The following is a 13,568-nucleotide window of genomic DNA, read 5'->3' as shown; positions in this document are numbered from 1 at the left end:
CGAGAGCAGCGCGGTGCGCAGGGCTGAAGGGGCTGGCTGCGCGGGCGCGGAACAGACGGCGTTTCTTCGGGCAGCCGCGGCGGCGTTTTTTAACAGCCGCAGAGCAGCGATTTGCTGCGACTGAGGATAATACCATTTCCAGCTGCACAATATTAATGAGACACTCACAACCAGGGGAAAACTTTAAGCGAAAGGTGGGGGGTTTATTTGCTTCGCGTTAAGGGAGGGGGAAAAAAACAAACAAGGACATGCATCAGCACCCTCAGCCCTGCACCTGCGGCGCTTGCCGGGGCATCCCCGCGGTGGGCCGGCCGGGGCCGCAGCCCGGCGCTCGGGGCGGCTGAGGGCACAGGGCAGCCGTCGTTTCTCCTGCAGCCCGGTAGTTTTTGTTTCCCCTTGCGTTTGTTTGTTTGTTTGTTGGTGGGTTTTGTTTTTTGGGGTTTTTTTGGCTCACTTTGCCCCCTCGCCGTGGTCACGGGGGGCGGGAGCGGCTTCCCCATGCCCGCGGCCCGTGGGGAGCGCTGCCGGGGCGGCGGGGCCGGGCGGGGGGCGGCAGCCCGGGCAGGCTGCAGGGGAAAGTCGCATTAAAGTGCCTGGTACTGAGAGGGGAGCCTGCAGCCCGGAGGACCCGAGGTGCGGGCTGTCTCGAGCAGGTTATAACTCCAGGTGAAGGCAGCCCGTTATTAAACCCTTCTTCGTGAATCTCAGCCGTTTCCCCGCCCGGCTCCTGGCCCGCGGCCGCAGGTGCCGGGCTCCCGGCGGGCGGCTGGCGGGGCCGGCCCGCGCCTTCCCCGCTGCTGCGCGGCCACGAATCGCGACGTGCGCCAGTCGGCAGCCGCGGGGGGGACAGGGCGTTCTGGCCCCGCAGGCGACTGAGGGGCAGGTGCTGACGCGCGGCTGGTGCCTCTCGCCTGGACCGGCGGTGCCGCGGCCGCCCCCGGCGTAGGCAGAGCCCGGGCCGGCCCCGCTCCGCTCCCCGCCGGCCGCCCCCGCGCAACGCGGCGCGGAGGGCCGGGCCCGTGAGGCGGCCCTGCCGGCCCCTTCCCAGGGCACAACCTGTGAATAAAGCGAGGAGCGCTGCTTATTGTGCTCGTGTTAACCCTCCCCTCCCCCCTCGGGGCTCATTAAATCCCTCCCGGAGCCGGGGGCTCGTGCGACTCGGCCGGTGCCGCAGCCAGGGCGCGGGGCGGCCGCGCGCAGCCCGGGGGGTCGTTTCACCGGTTTGTTTGACATTAAAGTTTAGATACAATCGAAATCCTCGTACGCACCTTTTAATAAAAGTAGTAATCTCTTTTGAGTACTGCAAAATTATAGCATTTACATCTTTAAAAGACCGTAAACAAAATAATACTAGCAAATAAATAATACTAGCATCAAAGTATACATTGTCAGGTATTTTTAGACGGCCGTATAAAATGCGATCTGGTTTATAGAATATAATACAGATAAATGCTATAAAGAAGCGGATAGAAGAGGCGGCGGGAAACCTCCTAGCGACGATCCGCTCGGGCTGCCGGCACCGCCCGCGGGGGTTGCGCGCCCGCGCTGACCGGCGGGGCCCCGCGCAGGGCAGGCGGGGGCTGCGCGGGGCCCTGCGGCCGCCCCCGGGACCCCCCGCCACGGTCCTTCCCCACTGCCGCAGCCCCGGGGCCACGCCGAGCCTTCTCCCCCTGCCTCCCTCTATTGAGAAACCTTATTTCCGGTTAAGAAAAATAAAAGTCCCATTTAAACTTTATTGAATTAAAGCAAAAATTAATTTTCGATATTCACACATATATTACAGAGTAATAGTAAAAGTTCAATATACTTCCTGGCGTTTAGTTGGGCCACATTGTACAAGAGCAAAACAAGCATCAAAACATTTAGCAGCCTTAAATTTCACAATCACTCAGAATTACATAGAAATATTGAAATACTCTGGTCAGCCTTGGCTGTGAATAGTTCTTCATGTAGAAATTTTTCCTTTTGCCAGCCAGTACACAGCAAGAATTGCATTTTCCCTTCCATCATGGCATCCATGTATTCAAAAATACTTTGCTTTTTGTTTTTTGTTGTTTTTAAAAGTTAAACTCAGAGAAAGAGTCAAGATTAACATGTTTTAAAAACAAAACTACAAAATATGCTGTAAAGGACAATGGAAATATCTAAAGTCTACTCGTCTGTGGCAGAAACCATGGGGGAACAATGGCAGATTACACCAGTGACACGGAGATGGGAACTAATTTTGTGGGAGGAGAGAGAAGAATATAAATGGGGATTTGATCAATTATAGTGTCTCCCGCCTGTTGGCTGCAACACAAGAAAAATAAGTAGTAATTCTTCAAAGCAGGTGTACACAAACCTAAGCAGGATTTAGCTTCTTTAATATTTGAATGTAAAAAGTCTGCTGTCCACGACTCTTTAAACCCAGCTAGGACTCAGGAATTTGTACGAGATCTCTCCCTTTCCTTGGACGAGAAGTGATTTAAAGCGGGAACACTAGAAATCCAGAGAATGTTGAATACTTCCAGCCACCCATCAAGTTTCCTCTCTCCAGTTTTAGATAAGCTCTGTCTCCTTTTTCCATCTGAATCAGGACTCCATTGCTAGCAGCTTCTCGGGTCACATCTTGGTCCCCTGCAAAGGCAGAAATCACTGGCCACCCATTTAGCATCAAACTCACCTAAAGAGCAAGATAAAACAAAGCTCTCCGTCAATTAGAGTCAGAAAACGACACCGCTGGGGCTCGCCTGGCAGGCGAAACGCTTAGTTAAGAAAAGGCCTCTTTTGACAGCTGAAACTCCAGCCCCATAAAAATGAAGTATCAATCTGAACCCAGCTAAGGTATGTACTCCAAAGGAAGAAGCCTTTCACTGCTGTTTTAGACAAACACATCAAAACACCCGGTGCATATAAAACAGGACATTGATCCTATTTTGAAGATTTCAATAGGGTGCCTGTGTTTTCAGGCTATGAAAAGAGGTCTGCTCGTACTTATTGAAAGATGGCTTTATGCGAAACCTCAGAGACAGCGAGGAGCAGAGCCACAGCCGCCAGAGTCAGAGCGTTTGAAGTGTATTCAAGAGGTAGTTTTCCTTTGTTAGGCGGCAAAGACAATATGCCACGGTACAGTCAATAAGCTCCGCTTGGCTCACATTAATGATCCCGGGACTGCATACCCCACATTAATAATGCACTACCTGCCCAACCCAGGTGTGTGAAGCCGCTTACACCAGAAGGGTGCTATACAGCTGTGCATTCACCTTTGCAACGTGCATCGCTGCGCAGACACATTTCCCATCTAGGTCGTGCTACCTGGCTTCGGGCCGGTAATTTATCGTCCCTACCTGGAGGCGCGTATGCACTGAACCACAGACAAATGGCGCGTATAGGGCAGCCGCATACCCACGGAGCTATATTCATTACAGTATCCGTGCCGTGGCCGCCTCCCTGTCCCCCAGATCCATCGGAAGGCTTCTGCCACCCGGGCGTGGGCGTCCAGCCCACGGGGGCCGCGGCACCCAGGGCTCCGCGCAGGGACGCGCCGCTCGGCTCGGGGCAGCCCGCGGGCCCTGCCCTCCCGTCCCGGGACGGCTTAGGCGGGCCGGGGCCGGGCGGAGGCCCAGGGGGCTGCGCGGCCCTCTGGGCTCCGTCCCCTCGGGCGGGGAAGCGCCGGGAGGTCGGTGCTCCCGGCGGCGGCCGGGGGGCAGGTGCCCGCCCCGCCGCCCGCCCCCGCCGGGCCGCGGACCCGGGCCGCTCCCTCCCGCCGTGCCCGCGGAGCGCGGCGCTGGCGGCTGACCTGGATGGTTTGCCTGTTGTACACTTTCACCACGTGAAAATTGAAACTGTAAATGCCTTTCCTGGGCGAGATGAAAGTGCTCCGCTCCGAGTCGAAGTTGCTGCCGATATTCACTAGTACCTGGAAGGGAAGGGCACCGTCAGCACCTCGGCGGGGCCCCCGCCGCCGCCCAGCCCCGCTGCCCCGCGGCCGCCCCCGGTCCCCAGCGCCCACCCCCGTCCCCCGTGCCGGGCCCCGCGGGGCGGCGCGTCCCCGGCCCGGCCCCGCCACTGTCCCCGGCAACTTCTCCCGCGGCGGCGCGCCCGGAGCCCCGCTGCGCCCGCCCCACCTGGTCGAAGTAGATGATCATGGTGCGGTTGCTCATCTCGGAGGGCTCGTGGTTGGTGCTGCGGATGGCGGAGAAGGCGACCTTGGCGCTGCCGGAGCGCACGGAGATGCCGAGCGCCGTGCCGGTGGGGTCGGAGGTGGGGTTGGAGTCGCACACCACGAGGCACTTCCCCTCCAGCACGATGGGCTCCGTCTCGTTCTGCCCGCACGCCAGCCACGCCGCGCCCAGCAGCAGCCCCAGCCCCAGCCCCAGCCCCGGGCCCCGCATGGCGCCGCGCTCCCTTCGCTCCGCGCCGCTCCGCGCCGGGCGGCACGTCTGGGCTCCGCTCCGCTCGCTCCCTGCCCGGCCGCGCTTTCAGAGCGGGGCCGAGAGCGCCCCGCCGGGTGGGAAGCGGCGGCGAGGAGGCACGGGAGCGCCGGCACTCATAGCGCGGCGCGGAGCGCGGCGGGGCGGGGCAGGGCGGTGCGGGGCCGAGCGGAGCGCTGTGGAGCGGTGCGGTGCGGTGCGGTGCGGAGCCGCCCGCCGCGCCGCGCGGGGCTGACGAAGGCGGCGGGAGGCGGCGGCGCTGCCGGGGCTGCCGGCGAGCACAAAGACGGCGCGGGGCGCGGCCCCGCCTCCCCACCGGCCCCGCGCTGGCGTCAGCGCCCCGCGCCCGCCTCCGCCGCGCCCGGCCCAACCGGCGCCCGCCGCGCGCCGCCGCCGCCAATGGCCGCGCAGTCCGCCCGCCGCCACCTGACGCCGCCGCTTTTGTTAGGCGGCGCGGGCGCGGGCGCGGGAGCAGGTGCCGAACAGCCGCCCGCACCGCACCGCACCGCGCAGGTAGGAGCGCCGGGGCGCGGCGGCACCGCGCGGGGCCGGGACGGCGCGGCGGGGACGGGGAGCGGAGCGGCGAGGCCCGCGGCAGGCCGGGCGGCCGGGAGCGGCGAAACCCGGCCGGGGGCCCGGGGGGCGGCCCGCCGCTGCGGCCCCGCTTCGCGCCTGGGCGGGGAAGGCTGGAAGGGCGCGGGCGGCCGCGCGGCGCGACGGGGACCGGCCGCCGGCCGCGGGCGGGAGGGGCGCCACCGGGTGCGCTCCGAGCAGGGGCGGGCCCGGCCCCGGCCCTCCCCGCCGCAGGTCGCTCCCTTGCCGGCGTGGCCGAGTCTCCTCCGCCGCCTCGCTCGCGCCCCGGGGGAGGAACCGAGCGCTGCGGCTCCGGCCGGGCTCACGGGGCAGGAAACTTTCAAAGCGCAGCGAGCCTTCCCCGGGGCCCGCGGCCGGTGCGGCCGGTCACGCCCCCGGCGTCTGCCCGGCCGGTGCTCCGCGCCCTGCCCCGGTGGCTGCGGCCCGCAGCGCGCTTAGAATTCTAAGGCCGCTGGCACTTCCCAGGGTGCTGATGGCTTTCTCTTGGTGGACATCGGACCCGTGTTCCTTCTGGATGTGCTATCAAAAAATCATAACCCGGGATTGCAAGAGAAGAGCTTTACCGATAAACCGTTAGAAACAAAGCACTGGAGCAAAATACTTCTCTAACTGGCAGCTCTTGTTTGCAAAACTAAACTTATATTCAGAGAGAAAAACTTATACGGAGTTTGTAGCATCTTCTCTGGAAAATTGACTACCATCCAAAACTGGGCTCCGGTGCAAATAATTATGAATTTTGGTAAAGGCTTTATGTTACTGTGCTGTTCTGATTGTGTGATTCGTAAGACTTTACCTGGCAAACTGCTCTCTTCTACAAATAAAACTTTATTCCTGTTACTGCCCCGCTAAGTTAAATGCGTGTCTGTTAAGTTGCTGGGGCAGCAGCAGGTGAAGGATCGGCGGTTGCCAGTGGCTTGGCTCTGGCTGGTTGTGAGGGGACAGGACATGGCAAGGACCACCCACCCCCCCACACACTTTATTTTAGACATTCAGCAGTGAAGCAGACTGGAAAACAGTGCAGTGGCAAATTGGGTAAAGGGGAAGGAAAGTGGTCAGAAAGGAGCTGGAGTGATAATAAAATAGAAAAAACAGCACTTCTGAGAAGTAGAAAATAAGATAAACTGAGTGGGTGGAGCCACAACTAGAAGGCGTGTTAGGTTTTACTTTTAAGACTTACGCTTATGATGTATTATGTATTATCACTGCTGGCCTTCTTAACTGGGTCCAAGGTCAGAATCAGAAACTATTTAAAAAATAGAATAAATATTCCTAAGTATTTCTAAGGGGTGCTCGTAAGGCTAAACAAATAAAAATCGGCAAAAATGAGCATTTTGCATCCTCGTCAGCATTGGTGAAGTGACATGGGGAGATGGGAGCTGAAGGAGCACAGCTCTGCCCTTGTATGTTCTGTGCTTGACTGTGTAGTCCTTCAACATACAGGGCTCTTGTTTATGTAAAAACTACTCATATATTTCTCTTTTAAGACACTTCTTGTGCATGACAAGGAGTCAATCCTCTTGTGCTACGGAGCTTGTTATTTGTAGCTTTGAATCCAGGAGGGGTTTCCTTTCCGAGCTGGAAGTTGTCCTGGATGCTGTGTGGTGGCCCCCCTGCGAGGAGGCAGGGTGGGCCTTCCTCCCCCAGCTGCCTTGACCGCTTCGCAGGCTCTGATGGACAGAGCTCACAGAAAGAACAAGAACAGATGGGCCTGAAAAAACGAACAAGTCTCCCACTTTTACCAGAAGCCCTCTTCCTCACACAGGAGGCGGGCAGGCAGGCAGGGAGGGATGCAAAGTTTTCTGTGCCAGACACTATCGTTGCCATGGACAATCAGTCTTGCGCACTTGACTAGCACTGTAGCACTCAGCTTCAGCAGTTCTGGCTTTAATGAACTAACACCAGCCATGCAAATTAGACATTACTTCATTTTCATTAAATATCACATGCAGCGTTAGGCAGTTATGTTGATTTTCTCTGTATTGACAACAGCCTCTGACTCGTACTGGGAACAAAGAAGAGATGCTCAGCAGGAGGATGTAGGCACTGATATATAAGAACGCAGCATAATTAGTGATGTGTGGCAGAAAGCTCCCAAGCTAGGAGTGCAGATTTGCAAATCCAGATGTTTACAGAGGGCCAGGAATTACATTACCCGGTCTAATTACAAACTGCCTTGTTAATCAATGTCATTGAGATACAGCAGGGCAATTGTTATTCAGATACAAGGGGAACGCTTTCAAGGTATTAACAAACTGCAATAGATGTCATAGATACTAGACTGAAATTAATGTTATTTGTCAAGCAGAGCTCTTCATTTGTTTGACATTTGCTTTTAAGAAATACTTTTGTGGATATGGAGAAAATGTCCATTGCACAGTAACTAGCCATGATGTTGATGTTGACAGATCAACCACACAGACTATTAGTTTCTAGGACTCCCCTAATGTTTCACCCATGCTTAAAGCAAAAAAAAAAAAAAAAAAACCAAAACCCAACCATAACAAACAACCTGGAAATAATCTGGAGGGAAAAAATGTAATGGAATGATCCTCACAAGTCTCTGAAGAACTGCTTCAGGACTGGTTACTATTCTGCTCAGATGATGAGAGGGTTGTTTATTTTGTTCCAGAAAAAAAAATATGGAGAGACCAAAATAACCTGGTTTTTACCTCTTACAGAAGCAAGTTTGAAGCTCGGAGGTATTGAACTGTTATCTGTAGAAACCAAAATACAGTTTAGCCACAGAGCAGTTTAAATCACGAGCAGCAGCAACATTACCTGCCCTGCATTACACTGTTGGTGAGCCTTAATCCTATTTTAGGAAAATTATCCTTAGAAACTCAGTCTCACTAGACATTTAACTTTAGCTTCACTTAGGAAGAAAGCCTCTAAGAGGGGCCAGTGTAAGTTGCTCTGAAAACAAGTACTGAGAAATCTACTGGAAACCTTTATTTTTCCTTTGAGAGAATAATTTATCAAGAGGTTAGCTAGCTGTGTATAAAACCACCTTTTCACAGACTACTTGCCTTTTGATTTAATCCTTCTTGAGTAAGAAATGCAAGGTCTGGCCCTTAACTGGATAACTTATATGAAATGCAGTTTGTTCACAGTTCTGAAAATGCAGTTTGTTCACTGCTGTATTAGTTTATAAAGTATAAACAGCAAAAAGCAATTCAGGGATTTATATATGCCCATATAAACTTAAGATACTTGTCTTCCCAAGCATCTGCTGGGATTCTGTACAAAGTCTGAAGATGTGCGAGAATGAGATTTAGAGCAAAACTGCTCTTGCTGATTCACACTGTGCACTATCTACAACCATCTGATTTGCTGTTGTAAGAGAGGTTTGCATGTATTTATGGTGATTTGCTTATGGTGTCACCTTCAGCTTCCACAGCAAGCAATTAAGGTATCTCAAAGAGCAGACTGAGTTCAGTGAGAGTGTGCACAGCAGGAGCAGATGAACTGTTAAGGTGCCATCCAGCCGAAATTATCTGTAACGTTCCACACCCTGTAGAATAAGAAAGGCCGCAGAGACTTTCGTGCCACAGTCTTGTCAGCGCAGGTCATACACAGCAGAGAAAGGACAGAGAATGGTACAGGCAGGCTGGTTCAGGTGCCAGGGGAGGACACCACCAGGGATCCAAAGAGATCTTGTGATCACTTGTGCTTGCAGGAGAAAGATGGCATCACTGAGGGTAAAACTCATCAGGAGCATGGGCACCCAAAGAGTGCATATGCACTCCAAGGTGGGCACCTGAGAATAACTGCCAGGTGATTATTTGTGTATGTTCACGTCCAAATGTTCTGTAATTTTATTTGATCAAACGAAACCAGATTGCTTCCCAAAATTAATCACACACTCCTTCCTACAGAAAAATAGTTCTGATTTTTACTTTCAATCTCACTTCTAGCCAGAGAATATCAAACAAAATAAGCTTAGGGTTTTCTCTGTACCTTCATGTGTTTTGAATTGTTCAAAAAGAAGATTGTGATAAAATGTTGAAATAAAACCTCACCTTTTCCAGTTTGCAGTCGTGGCAAATCTCAGTCTTAGAAGTGGGCATTTTTGATGGATATGGGTAGCTGCAAACAGAAGATCAAAGGGGAAACTGTTACACAATCTTAACCAAAGTGGGGATTGCAGCAGTACATGAATATAAAATTGTCTACCTTGAAGGTTCATTGGGCTGCACAGAAATTGGGGTTTGTGTATTTTGAAGAACAACACATTTTATTAAGATAATGTGGATGACGACTGCTGCTTTTTATTGAGTGCCTGCAATACAGTATTTGACTTCTAATCTCCCATATATATATATATATATAAAATAAGGTAACTTTTACACTGGGAAAGAATATTAGCTCACTGCTAAGGATATTTGAAAACCATCCTTAAGACAACTACTAAACATTCTGGTGTACAGAACCATAATTGTCCATATGTAGTATAGTGCTGTCAAGCTTTTCTTTTTTCTTTTTCTTTTTCATTTTTTTTTGAAGTAACATTGAATTTCAGTCTCATCTTAAAAGCTGTCTGCTTTACAGATAGATCTCTGTTGTTGTATTTACTGGTAACATGCAAGTTAGTTCATTACTTGGATGGGATATTAGCAGGTTTTCTTTCAGATACAAAAAATTTCTAAGTGAGTGATGATGCCAAGGTCAGGAGCCTCATTTGGTTTTCTTGTTATAGACTTTTATCAAAACAAGTGCTTTCTTACAAATAAATAACTCAAATTGGAAATTAGTCACCATTCAGATAGGTAATTATATTTTAACAGGGCAAAATCCCAACCCAAGCTGCCAGAGAACTCAGCTAAAGCCAGCATGGGTTGGAACAGCGTGTGTGCTCGCTGTAATTGTAAATGTGGCCACCTCGGTCACACTGCCTCTTCAGACTTAAAAGAATTAAGACCAAAGCTGTCCAAATGTTAACTGAAACTCCTAATAATTAGGGCTTATTAGGGGCTGTTGGCTGGCTTTATCTTCTACTGCAGTACTCATGTATTTGTGGATTCTATTTATGTGCAGAATTAAGAGCTCTGTTTGAACAGGTAATCCAATCTTCTCTGAGTAATTTAGCCAATGATTTTTTTTTTCCTGGCCCGTAATTTTGGCTGTGTTTCAGGAGATACGGTGAAACTGCAATACTAAAAATAATGTCATTCAATATATTTTCTCTGAAAGGATAAACCAGGCCCCTTACAAATGCTAGGTAAAATTCTGAAATTTTTTTACTTACGGAGGAAGCACCAGAGGTGCTGTGGGGAACTTCTCCGTGTTCATCCTTCCCTCTAGCGGCTGCTCTTCTCAAAAAGAAGTAGCAACACTTCAGCACTTCTGTATTAGGTACGAAACGATGGGTATAGAATGGAGGGATGCTAGCCAGGAAGGAGACGAGCAGACACAAACTTTTAGGTACCAGGAAAATTAGCTCTTGTGATGAGCCATATCAAGACAAAGATAGAAGAGCTATGGATTTGACAATATTTTTTGTGAAAAATATAATTTGTTCTTGAAAGATGATAGTAATTGTGATCACTCGCATGCAAGACCAGTTTCCCAGCCACTCTGCAGTCTTCCACACTGATCCTCTTTGTTGGTCTGTCTTTTTTTCCCGTATTCCCAGTGCCTGCAGTTAGAAACTACATCAGTAACAGCCCATAAACCAGCTGTCCCTCTTGTATCCCTTCCATACATTTTTCTCCTACCTGCTACAGACTTTCTTACTTTTGTCTGTCCTTTTCTTTTCAGCAGCAGTAAACCCACATCCCAGTCTCCATGTTCATTGCTTACTGTTCTGCTATTCCTGCTCTGGGATTTGCGCCTACCATACAGCCCAGCACCCCTTCCCAAATTGCTATCAAAGTGATGAGTCAAAACCATGACTGTTAGGAGGATGAGGTGGCTGAGGCACCTGCAGAAACACACCTGCCCCTGGGTAGAAAACAAGGCTGCAGGCGTGCGACCAGCACATGGAATATCTCGGAAGGGCTTATTTCTTGTCTGCACACAGCAGTGAGTGGTCACACACAATGAAGTCCATGCATTGTATTGCATCTCTGGCCAGCTTTTCCAGGCATTGGACTAGGGACTCTGTGGAGTTTAAACACCTCAAATGGAGTGGGTAGGCTGCAAAAATAACAGAGTGGGAGAGAAAACAAGTTGGAATTTCATTCATGTCTCGCATGGATGCCAAACTTGAGTGTTTTCCAGCTTTTCAGATGGAGACATCTCTATTCCTCTCTGCTTACTCTCACCCCTTTGCTTTTTTCCATTTTTTCTAGTTTTATAGTAGCAGGGTTACCCTTTCCAGCCACACTCATTTATTCTGGTTCTGAAGAGAACGGTCTAGGTCCTTGTAATCTACAGTACCTGGGAGATTTTCTTAACACTTGTCATTTACTGCTCTGACACTGTATGATAACAAAGGCTATCAGATACCTCCCCTTTTTCATTCCACATATTGGACATATGTGGTACCTGGCACAGAAACTATTACAGGGCACCCCAGCGTGCATCCCAGAGCGTGCTTCCATCGGAAATCAAAATCTGACAGGGCAGTGATGAATATCGGATCTAGGGGGTTAACTTTTAACCATAAGTTGCCAGCAATTAAAATCCTGATATTAATATTTCATTAAGGGCTCTTCCTTCTGAGTAACTAATTTGTTATTCAACCAGTTAAATGTGTCTATAGCAGAATTTAGACCAACCTGTGGTTAAAGAATAAATCTTTAAAATAATGGATTACTTACAAGATCTTTGAACTTCTACTGGGACAATTCTCGCTGTATTTATTTCTCTCTAGGTTTAGATGGGAAAATTATTAGTAGTTATGTGTATTTTCAGCAAAAAAGTAAAATACTAAATTCCATCAAACACTGACTACAGCTACTTTTTATCATAAAATTTTACAAATTCCCCACCAGTGAGCTCATTAGTGTAAATGATAGAGCCTTATCTCAGGTTTAAAGTCAGCATTTTTCCTTAGCTACCAAACAGCCTGTCTTCTTTCATGACAAGGTAATGGAGGACTTCACTCCAGAGAGCAGGGAAAATATTCTTCTCTGTTCTTGCAGGGCAATAGAGGAGGGCTGGTAAAAACCAAGCAGACCGAGTGGGATTTCAGTGCTGTTGGTATCCTTCTGGAAGCCTTTTCTAAAAGGAGTAGGGCCTTTGCAGGGGAGAGAAGCGCACAAGCCTGTTGTGAGGGGTAGATGTCAAGGGACGACAGAGGAGGAAGGCTGTCTCCAAAGAAGACAATAGGCTCTCCCCGTTCTCACTCCCTATTCTGCCCTCCAAAACATTTGTGACAAACAAGCATTACATGACGTACATGTTAGTATCACAGGATAGTGTCAGTGCTGCTCAGCTCGGCACGCTGGTACCTCACCAGAGCCAGGGAATTGCAGCGTCACATGGCAAGAGGCACAGGCGGTGGAGGTCTCCTCCTCGCCTTCCAGGAGCACCTGCAGAGGCAGCGGTAAGAGGAATGGAGTCGAGCTCTTACAGACACTGGCAACTACAGGTAAAGATAATGCTTAAAAATTTTCAGCTGAAAATGATGACTTCAGTGGCAGAGAGAGGGGAAAGGGAGGGCAAAACCCTGAGTACCAACCAAATTCTCATGACTTACAGCTAGAAACGATGAGCCTAGTAACTGTAGGATAAACCTGTAAGCCAACATACAAGCACTGTTCCATACAGCTTATTGAACTCTACTTTTTATATATAGTCATCTCTTGCATTCATCACATCAAAATAACTAATGAACATGATCAAGGGCTAAAGCTGGACTGTTCCGAGGCTCACCACATTCTCACCATGTATGGGTTAGCTGTTCAGAAAGGGGGGGTCCCTACATATGGTGTTCATCTGCTGCTTACTGAAATTGTAATATAGCTAATTTCCATCTTCTGAATGCTACCGGTATCTAGAGTTGTTTGTGGCTCAATGAGAGCCCCATCCTCCAGTACTCATCCAGGCAAAATCCCCTTTGGCTGCCGGCAGCGCTGGGGAGCCCAGTTTGTGCTGGCACCAGTAGGTCCTGGGGGGCCGAGCGGGTGCCTGGTGTGTCGGGCCCCTGGCAGGAGCCAGCGCCAGCGGCTCTGCTCTGACCTCGGCGGCAGGCAGGCTGCAAGGCACGGGGCTTGAGTGACACGAGAGGGAAAGGATGATAGCTGGAGACGAGAGCCTTTGCTGGTGAAATGTGAGCAGGCTCCAGCACTGCAACAAACAAAATAACAAACGAGGGGCTGTGGACACATGGATTTATAAAGGCTGGAAGGACATAGCTGTTTGTGCCATAAACTCGGTAATGATTTCCGAAGGAAACCTTCTGTACCTAGAGCCAAGTGCAATCTAGTTCAACAACAATCCTGAAAGGAAGTATAATAATTTAGTTTGGGGAGAAGACAATGTATCTCAGAGAAAACAAAATGTCTTCAGTTTACTAATTGGAGCAAAATTGTTTCAGTACTAAGCTGTGAAACAAAGTGTCATCATTATTATTTTGGCTTGGGTCAAGCAGCACATTCCCTCCTCTCACTGCCAGAT

At 50.6% G+C, this 13,568-nt stretch overlaps 1 protein-coding gene across 1 annotated transcript; it reads right to left on the bottom strand.

Annotated features, from left to right (window-relative positions):
- Positions 1-1,713: 1,713 nt before the first annotated feature.
- Positions 1,714-4,742, bottom strand: CBLN1 (cerebellin 1 precursor). Its single transcript, XM_055726968.1, has 3 exons — positions 4,107-4,742; positions 3,779-3,898; positions 1,714-2,662 (listed from the first exon to the last, which is right to left on the bottom strand). Exons 1-3 carry the CDS (start codon positions 4,371-4,373, stop codon positions 2,465-2,467), a joined length of 585 nt encoding a protein of 194 aa, XP_055582943.1. The 5' UTR covers positions 4,374-4,742; the 3' UTR covers positions 1,714-2,464.
- Between the last annotated feature and the right edge of the window lie 8,826 nt (positions 4,743-13,568).

The sequence above is a fragment of the Falco cherrug genome, chromosome 14 (genome assembly GCF_023634085.1).
Source record: "Falco cherrug isolate bFalChe1 chromosome 14, bFalChe1.pri, whole genome shotgun sequence".
NCBI classification, from domain to species: domain Eukaryota; kingdom Metazoa; phylum Chordata; class Aves; order Falconiformes; family Falconidae; genus Falco; species Falco cherrug.
Note: the sequence above shows the minus strand (reverse complement) of the source record. Positions and strands in the feature narration are given on the sequence as shown.